At 49.1% G+C, this 9,637-nt stretch overlaps 1 protein-coding gene across 3 annotated transcripts in view; it reads right to left on the bottom strand.

Moving 5' to 3' along the window:
• Positions 1-960: 960 nt before the first annotated feature.
• The window catches only part of LOC142499078 (palmitoyltransferase ZDHHC3-like), a 10,352-nt gene continuing 1,675 nt past the window's right edge, over positions 961-9,637 (bottom strand). For all 3 annotated transcript variants that reach the window (XM_075607911.1, XM_075607912.1, XM_075607910.1), the window contains exons 2-9: positions 8,760-8,848; positions 8,171-8,244; positions 7,648-7,760; positions 7,277-7,338; positions 6,541-6,655; positions 6,325-6,397; positions 4,599-4,728; positions 961-3,742 (exon numbers count right to left, since the gene is read on the bottom strand). In XM_075607911.1, the coding sequence (XP_075464026.1) occupies positions 3,654-3,742; positions 4,599-4,728; positions 6,325-6,397; positions 6,541-6,655; positions 7,277-7,338; positions 7,648-7,760; positions 8,171-8,244; positions 8,760-8,848 (745 nt within the window). In that variant the 3' untranslated portion in view covers positions 961-3,653. The remainder of the gene's footprint in view (positions 3,743-4,598; positions 4,729-6,324; positions 6,398-6,540; positions 6,656-7,276; positions 7,339-7,647; positions 7,761-8,170; positions 8,245-8,759; positions 8,849-9,637) is intronic.

Genomic DNA, 9,637 nt, shown 5'->3' with positions numbered 1-9,637 from the left:
AGGACCTGGAATGGGGGAAAAAAATGGTTTGCCAATAAATGGAGCAGCAGACAGGCCTATGCGCAGACTAGATACATCAGCTTTATATAAACAGACGCTCCATCAGTAAGGGAGCCTGGGACACAGACACAGTTAGATAAACAGTATCTCATGCAGACAGGCTGCATCTATAATGGGCAATAAGACTTAAGCTCAGACAGCCTGTCACTTTGACGGCCAGACCCAATACAACTGGATCGCTTTTCCAGAGCCTGGTTACATTGGGGGGGGGGGGGGGAGGCTTGTTTACACTACTGGTCTGTTCCAGAGCTTTGTATCTAAGCCCTCTCCCGCCTTAAACCTTTCTCACCGACTGCCCCACACCTCTGGAATGCCCTTCCCCTCAATATCCGACTGGCACCCCTATAAGAACGATGTTAAAACGCACCTCTTTAACGAAGCATACGAGTAGCTCCGAGGCTGATACTGTACATCGACCATGGCCCCTTGCAGGCGCACTTACCAGAACACGGTCTCTGTTCTCCCTACTTACCACTTCGATTGTAAGCTCTTCGGGGGAGCGAGTCATTTTCCTAATGTTACTTGTAATGTCTGAAGCGCTTCTTCCCATTATGTGTTGTTACTTTATATTGGTATACCACGTGTATTACTGCTGTGAAGCGCTGTGTACATTAATGGCGCTATATACATTATAATAATGGAGAGAAATGTGTTTGGGAGAGATAGATTTGGGGGGGGGGGGGCAGGAAAGCCGGTAAACTTGCTTACAAGAAGTTAGTATCCGTTTAGGAAACCTGGAGCAGGAAGAAAACGGGATCGCTGCTTTGCCGGAGTTAAAGTGAGCCCGTTACTGGCAGAAGAGACAGCTAAGGGCTGTTTTGTGAAATTAGACGGTTTGACCCGAGAGAAACAAAGAATGAGGGAAACAGGACACAAAATAAAATGACATGACAGGGACGATTAGTATCACTAGTTTCTTTTAATATCCTCTGAGATAATGTACATAATTTATCTTGTATAAACAGGAAGCAATAAATATTTTTACAGCAACAAATTCCAATAATTTCACTCACAAGATTTAGCTAGAGATAGAAAAACGGGGAATACTGCAGTGCAAATGTTAGAAAAATCAGGGATATATTAGCTCTAATCCCATTTTTCTCCCACAAAGACATCAGGGACACATACCTTACACCAAGGGTGGAAAATTCCAGCCCTCAAGAGCCACCAACAGGTCAGGTTTTCAGGATCTCTGCTTCAGCACAGGTGGCTCAAACCTGTGCTTAAGCAGGGACATCCTGAAAACCTGACCTGTTGGTGGCTCTTGAGGGCTGGAGTTGGCCACCCTTGCCTTACATCCTCTTAGACACCTCAAGGACATCCCATCCTTTCCTGAAGTGACAGTGAAGCATATGGGTGACACATGAAAACTGAACACATCGCATTCACTTCTGGAGGGGTAACAGGCTTTATCACCCAAAACCTGGTGGGAAGCAAAAGCATTCGGGAGGATTTCCCCTCCAAATCATGTTCAATACATAATCGTAGAGCATATATGCCAGGTGTACCTACAGTATAATATGGCTCTTTATTCAGAGCCTGACTCTTAATCCCAGAGCCTGGCACTGGAGACACCTCAAGTCCCTCCGGCCAGGTGGTAATACAGCAAAATGTTACCGTGGTGTAAAGAGCGTGTCAACAGTTCCCCCTGCTGTTCACATAAAAATGGAGACCCCTCTGCCTGCAAGAGACACCGGCAGCCCACGTCTTAACTACCACTGGGTTTATTGCCATAATGTTCCAAATCTTCAACGTGAAACGGACACCAACAATTTTGAGCACAAGACTGATCACCAATGATTTTATTCGCTTTGCTCCGAGGGGTTTCACTGGGATTTTGGGAGATTATATGGGGCAAATAGGACAGTTTTGGGGAGATGTTATTTGGACGTGCAGAGGAAGCCGTGAAGGGTTTTTAAGGGATGTAACAAAATAGGTAACTTTACTGGGCATCAGTAAAACAGGGTAAACTATTTGCCACGGGTGCTAAGAGACAGAACAGTAAAATGACACTGCACAGAATTAGACTCCGCTCAAGATTACATAACGGCTGTGAAATGTGGTGTTGGTTTCCAGCACCAAAGGTTTCGGTTGGTTACAAGGCAAAGCTCAGACACTGCCCACACACACACACACACACACAGCCTTGCAGTCCCGCAGACCAGTAAAAAGTGCTTATTCACAGGATATTCACTAAGGAAAACCAGAGTGGGACGTCAGTAGTTAAACATAAAACAGACAGACACAAAACTCAGCGGCAGAGCCCATGGGAATCATTAAGTGTCAGGCAATACAAGGGGGTAGCATCACCTGCCCCCTCAATATGTAGTGGTAAAAAAAAAAAAAAAAAGGATCCTCTGGTGTTAAAACCAAAAGGCACGTCCCACTAATGTTTGCAGTGCAGGAGTTGGGTGACCATGTAATAATGCAACGTGTGGGTCAGCGCAACAACACTCCATCCCCGTTTGTGGGAGTGCATCCACTGGCTTAGATCCCTTGGACATTCTGCCATCATGAGCCTAAAACATATAAAATCACTGCGGGGTGAGTACTCTAGGACTTTTTTTTCCCCTCTAAAATTCCACCCTAGGTAGATAATTCCCGAGCGCTTTTACCTGGAGCACAGATAATGCAAGTCACCCGCCAGTGTTGGACACCTTGTCTCCAGGTAGAAATTAAATCCAGAACAGATATGAACATGAATTCTGCCCAGCGGGGTCAGTGCCCGCCCCTGCTGGTACTTCTTTAAATAGGACAAGTGCAAGTTCAGTCGTGCCCTCATCTCCTGCTCCCTGCGGTACTTATTGTAACACTCGCGGGAATATTGTAAGTTTCACGGCGGCGGCAAGAAAGTCAGGCAGCAAACCGGATCGATAAAATCCAATGTAGCAGGTGGGGGGTATGTGCTGGTGGGGTTTGACGGATGCAGAACACAGATTTCGCCGCTTTGCTTCCGCCGAGGAGCTGCCAGGAAAGGATAGTACCCAGGAACTGCTGGTGGTAGCACAGGGGCGGGCAACTCCGGTCCTCAAGAGCTACCACCAGGTCAGGTTGAGGATATCCCTGCTACAGCACAGGTGGCTTAATCAGTGGCTCAGTCAAAGACTGAGCCACTGATTGAGCCTCCTGTGCTGAAGCAGGGATATCCGTTAAACCTGATCTGTTGGAGGCCTTTGTGAACCGGAGTTGGCCAGTCAACGACTGACCAACTGATTGAGCCACCTGTGCTGAAGCAGGGATATCCTGAAAACCTGACCTGTTGGTGACCCTGGAGCACTGGAGTTGCCCCCCCACTATGTTATGCAGGCTCCTCCTCTTCTCTTGGGTTAATACCAACTGACCATCTGACCCTTATATACAGGCAGGTACGGGCACTCAGGAGGGCAGAGAGAGGGGGCTGTCCAAGCAGTTGAGAGAGCAGCGCCCTGGAGAAATTGTACCAGCGCAAAACGAGATGGAGGAGGCACAGAGAGGGCAGCATTTCCAGGTAAAACAACTCCCACGTCACCACGGGTGAGGTTGTGGTTCGGGAGTAGCGTGGAGGGACACGGTGTTACGGTGGGAAGAGATCCCACCCCTTCCTGGGTCACGTATCACACATCATAGTCCGGCAGGTAGCTGTATGCGGGACCCCCGGAAGAGGGGGGGCTGTTACAAGGAAAAAACCAGCAGATCATGTAACCTGAAGAAATAAAAACACAAGAATGTCACGAAGGCCACATCCCCGGTCACAGCACGCACGCGTCGGAGCGCGCACCAGTTTAAGCCACGATCTGTGGCCCTAGGGTCACGATGGGACAAGCGTCAAGTGAAGAGCAAGGGGGAGCAAAGACAAGATTTTTGGTGGGGGCGCGGCCATGACGACATGCGGCTGGTCCTCATTGGCTGAACCGCCACCCGCCGTGACATAGCCAGCGACTCGACCGCCGCGCCAAAAGACCAATTTCTTGTCTTTTGGCAAAGGCGGTCGCGCATCGCGCTTTCTGCAGACGCAAGCAGTGACTGCGCCGGACGGGACGCAATTTATTGAAGTAGGACAAGACGCGTGAAGCGGCTCCGGGCGGCGAAATGCAGTGCAGCACCGACATGCATTTTCAGGCTGCTCCCCCGCAGAGCTCACACTCTTATGTTTGGTGCCTGAATCAAATGGCAGATTCAGGATTTAAAGTGAGTGGCCCAGTCAAAAAAAAAAAAAAGGGGGGGGGGTTCAACTGGGTTCACCCACTTCAGAGGCTGTGATGCAACAGTGTGGGGTTTATGTATTAATGTCTCCCAGCGGCAAAAGCAAAAAAAAACGGCACCAACGTATCCAAGGAACATCCTTTCGCGTTGATTTTTCTCCAGGTTTGCAGCCGGGAGACGTTGTTAAATAGATCCCGTTATCCTCCACATGTGGAAGAGCCACGGAGTGCGTTAGTTGGATTTCTCTTAACGGCCACGTGGCTGGTTGCAAATCCAGGATGGCAGCATGCGGGGGGAGATGGGGGGGGGGAAGGGGGAAGAATGAAATATGCCGGTGAGAGGTCCGAGGGTCTCACCTCTGCCGAACACCTCCCGTAACAGGGCGATCTTTGGTTTGCGAGTATGAGCGACTTCGCGACGGGCTTCTTTCAGGAGCCGGTTCCTCAGCTGCTCGATCGGAGTCTCGTCCATAATGATGGAGATGATCTGCAAAGTATGAACGACGCTGACATTGCAATGATCCCCGTTAAAAGCGTGATAGTGCCGATCTGGGCAGTAATGTACGGAAACTCCTATTCAAGTCAGTGAACGAGAATCAATAACCCCTGCCCCCCAAGAAAGGCATTTTATATCCTGTGACTCGTGTCAAGGAACTATTGTTCTAGGGGTGAGAGGGGAGGGGGGGTGGGGGGTGCATGGTACAGTAGGAGTTAAGAAAAGAGCAAAGAGTGGCGCTCAACACTTGTGAATAATATGTAACTGATTAAAGATACTTTAAATGCTCAGATAAACCGATGAGTGAAAAAACAAACTAATCAGTTAAAAGAAAAGTAGTGAGTGATAATACTGAACAAGAGACATATATCAATTAAATAAGATATGTGATATCAGTGAATTAAAGTAAATAAAAGGTAATACTATATACTCCACTCAAAACCCTGGAACAGGATATGTTTCCAATATCCTCCATAAACAGCATCTAAGAAAACCAGGGGAGCGGGGATCGTATCACCAGAGGAGAGACGAGAGAAGGGACATAGAACAGAACTGTGTGACAGTGTAGGGCTCCGTTGTGCAAAGAACCTCCAATGATTATACGCATGCACATATAAGATATATGGGCATAGCCAAAACGGTGGCACAAACTGTAGTAGAACGTGGGTGGATACACAGTTCTGCTCTGGCAGAATTGGCCCCCCACCCCGGAGTTGTCACCGACTGATCCTGATCGGAGGAGAAGTGTTGAGAGGGATGCCCGTCGCGTCATACGACCTTCGGAAACCCGGAAGTGACGACATCGGCAGCAGTGGGTGAGCGCGCGACTCTCAGCAATTTATTTGTATCGTACCAATGTTTTCAACGGATCACCCTGATGTAACCCTTTGTTCATTGGAGGTTCTTTGCACAACTGAACCCTAAACTGTCATACAGGGCTGTTCTATGTCCATTCTCTCCTTTGACAGTAGAACTTAAGCCAGGGTTCTCAACTACAGTCCTCATGACCCACCCAACAGGTCAGATCTTAAAGGATGTGCGCGCTTCAGCACAAGTGGCTCAATCAGTGACTCATTCGAAGAGAGAGCCACTGATTGAGCCACCTGTGCTGAAGCAGAGATATCCTGAAAACTTGACCTGTTGGGTGGGTCTCGAGGACGGAGTTGAGAACACCTGCGTTCGTACAGATTCCAATAGGATGCGTCACCTTCTGCACCTCTGTGCGCTCTATAGATTGTCACTTCTTCTCCAAGTCACGCAGAGCAGATGGTGGCCACGGCCCCATCGTTGTAAAACAATGGGTGGCCTGGAGTTTGGTGCGGTAGGATAGGCAAGAATCTGAACAACGGCAGTTAAACATTACAAATCAGGCATGTCCGACAGGTCTTGCTGTAATGTTATTAGTTAAGTCACCAGGTGTAAAAGGTGAAAACCTCCCAGGCTAATGTGACCTGCACCAACATGCGAGAAACTTAATTACCAAGCCGAGATGAACACAGGTTTATTTGTTCTCCGTGCATTTTATTTTCCCGGATGCAAATAAACTGCCAGAGAAACAGCGACGTGTGAATACCTCATACAACTCACCTGGTCGTAAAAAATAACCATTACAAATATACCAAAAAGGACGGATTCTACCAGGAGGAGGATGCAGTGAGCCCTGAAACCGGAAAGAGAAGAGGAGAGGGTTAATACGATAGGGGTTGGGGTAGTAGTAGCTTTCTTTTATATTACCACTATATGTTTAAATGTTCCACCTGCACCAGTGTTGTATAAACCGGCAGGTAACCGGCGGGCTCTTACATCTGTACGTGGCTGTGTGCGGGAACTCCCTTGTCTGGGTCCTCCACAATGCCTCGCTTGGGCGGCCACAACCAGGTCGCTATGACCAAGCCCATGGCGTACAGGCTCGTCAACCCTAGAACACAAACATTAACGGGTTAATGAGAACCCTGGCAGGGCGACATCTCCCCATTAACCCCTTCCGTGTGCCAGTCCTGACTCTGGAAATTAAAAGCACTGAGACCGGGGCAGACGCAGATGGGAATGTTGCACTGTACAGATGTAGTCTGTGGGCAGGTGATTGGGTAGCTTTGATTTTGGGGAGCAAGTAGAAGGTAACATCACCCAAAGCAGCTATGTGAAATGACACAATGGTACCCAGCAATACCAGCCCGGGCAGCATCAGTGCAAGACACTTTGTTACAATGGGAGTCACTTTGCTCTAACACACAACTAAAGTATCAACACCCCCTGATATTTTGGCCTCTGTCTGCTCTACACTCCCCCAAAAATAAAGAGATTAGGACAGATCAGTTCCTTGATGTCAAAAGCAATAAGGCACTTGAAGCTTATTGCCAACATCAATATACCAATGTGTACCAACCTTGGGAAGAACGGAGGATACCCATCCTGTGTCACTGCCCCGATAGGGGTATTGCAAAGGCAATTGAATGTTGTTTAAACCCCCTGCGAGATTGTGGTCTGTTGCTGCTTGCTATGAAGGTTTAGCGGCTCTCGCATGCGATACTGTACGTACCCGTGTAAAAGAGAAACTGGATGAAGTATTTCTGGTTTAACTCTCCCACACAGTTATTTATCCTGCCAGGGAAAAAGAAGCAGAGGAGCAAGGTATGGAGGTCAGGGCTGAGTCATGTGCAAGATGCCAATGTCAAAGATAAACATAGTAAAGCCATGCGTTGCAGGTAGTGATGGGGTTAATACAGGCGTGGGCAACTTCAGTCCTCAAGGGCCACCAACAGGTCAGGTTGAGGATATCCCTGTTGCAGCACAGGTGGCTCGAAGACAGCCATCTGTTCTGAAGCAGGGATATCCTGAAAACCTGACCTGTTGGTGGCCCTGGAGGACTGGAGTTGCCCACCCCTGAGTTAATAGGACTCTTAGTTGTACCAGGGGCAGTGATGGTCCATTCTCCGGATGCAGCGGTGGCAGATGCGGCAGTGGTGCGCCCGTGGGGGTCGGTAGGTCTCGCACCGGTTACACACTGTCCAGTCCTCATTGCCCTACAAAAATAAGAGAGAATGTAAGCAGCCCCACTGAGACACTACCCTCAAGAGCTTACACTCTAATTATGGAAGAGGCGTGTTTGAACTAGGCCATAGTACCACTCCCAACCCACATCACCACAACATGGCATCCTAATGCAATATGTCACCCTGGAGATGAAGTATATACCACCTACCAAATGCTGGGATGATCTGACGTTTGGCAAAACGGATCAAAGTACTTAATTACAGAGAAAAGCTATATGCACAATCGCTCTCATCCCTTTATGTATGGCTGAGAGTCGGATTTAACTCTGGGTATCCTGGATCAGTCCAAGACTCTGAGAGTTGTGTATCCATTAACTCGAGAGAGGAAGCAGGACACAAAAACGCTTCTTCCGGTCTGTAGTAAAGATGGCGCCTCTTACCCGATCATTCTTGCGCGGCGTGTTAGAGCGGAGGTCAGAGAAATCGATAGCGGTTTCCGGCAGGGGGACGGTGCCTGCAAACGGAGAGAGCTAAGAAACGCATCCTGTGCTCCGGAGATCTGATTAAATGCACAGTCTGAACCCGTCACCAACAGGCCGGAGCGTAATCTCTTCACAAAATAGGATTAAATAGTGTAACCTGCTGCTTCCGGAGATCACTTAACCCAGGGGTGGCCAACTCTAGGTCAGGTTAAGGATATCCCTGCTTCAGCACAGGTGGCTCAGTCAACGACAGCCACTGATTTAACCACCTGTGCTGAAGCAGGGATATCCTTAAAACCCGACTTGTTGGTGGCCCTTGAGGACTGGAGTTTGCCCCTCCTGTTTTAACCCTTTGCTGTCAGAGGGGCCTGCAAGACAGTGCCAAGTAATGTGTTGCAAGCCCTTCAGGCCCAGAAAGGGTTAAAAAGGCAGTGATACTCATCCTCATTGCTTCAGGCGAGCTCTCAGAGCGGAATTAAATTAATTGCATCTATTTGATGCTCTGCAGTCTTAAGATTTATTGTAGAGAAAACCAAGCCATGCTTACCCGGGTCAGAGAAAACAGCCCTGGTGTGGCAGGCCAAGAGCATGAACACGATTAGATTGAAGCCCACGGCGTGGAGAGGAAGCCAGATGCTGAGAGAGACAGGAGCACAGGAGGAGGTGATGCATGCAGGCAGAGTACAGGACCATCCCTCACAAGGACTGGACACGCGGCAATCCATCCTATTCTGAACCCTTCACATTACAATGCTGCCAGAATCACTTTACCTTCTCCTAAATCTGTCTCAGCGTCTCCCCTGCTGAAATCCCTCTCCTGGGTTCCTATCAAATCCTGCATCTCACACTCAATTCTCCTCCTCACTTTTAAGGCTATACACTCTGCTGCCCTTCCTTACATCTCAGCCCTAAAATCTCACTACTGTATACACCCCTCTGCCCCTCCTTACATCTCAGCCCTAATTTCTCGCTATATACCTGCCTGACTCTTGCGTTCTGCTTAAGGATGTCTTCCGTCTGCCCCTTTTAAATCTAAAGCCCTCTCCCGCCTTAAATCTTGCTCACTCACTGCCCCACACCTCTGGAATGCCCTTTCCCTCAATACCCGACTCGCACCCTCTCTCTCCACCTTTAAGACCTATCTTAAAACACACCTCTTTAACAAAGCATATGGGTAGCTCCGTGGATTAGGCCACGGCCCCAGTACCTTCTACAGCTCATGCCTCGGCGTGCGTTCAAGCTCCGTGCCCCCCGTCAGGCCGGTCCCAGTTACTACCCTGTCGCACACATTTCCCCAGCGGTGCGCGACAGGTTTTCACTGAGACAGGGGAATCTGAGCTCAGAGTTTGCGATGGAGGCGTGTCCACGCCCCCGCCGGCGGTTCAGCCAATGAGGGCGAACCAGCCGCGTGAGGTCATGGCCACG

This window comes from Ascaphus truei, chromosome 7 (assembly GCF_040206685.1).
Source record: "Ascaphus truei isolate aAscTru1 chromosome 7, aAscTru1.hap1, whole genome shotgun sequence".
Taxonomy (NCBI): Eukaryota; Metazoa; Chordata; class Amphibia; order Anura; family Ascaphidae; genus Ascaphus; species Ascaphus truei.
This window is presented reverse-complemented; position numbering and strand designations above follow the sequence as displayed.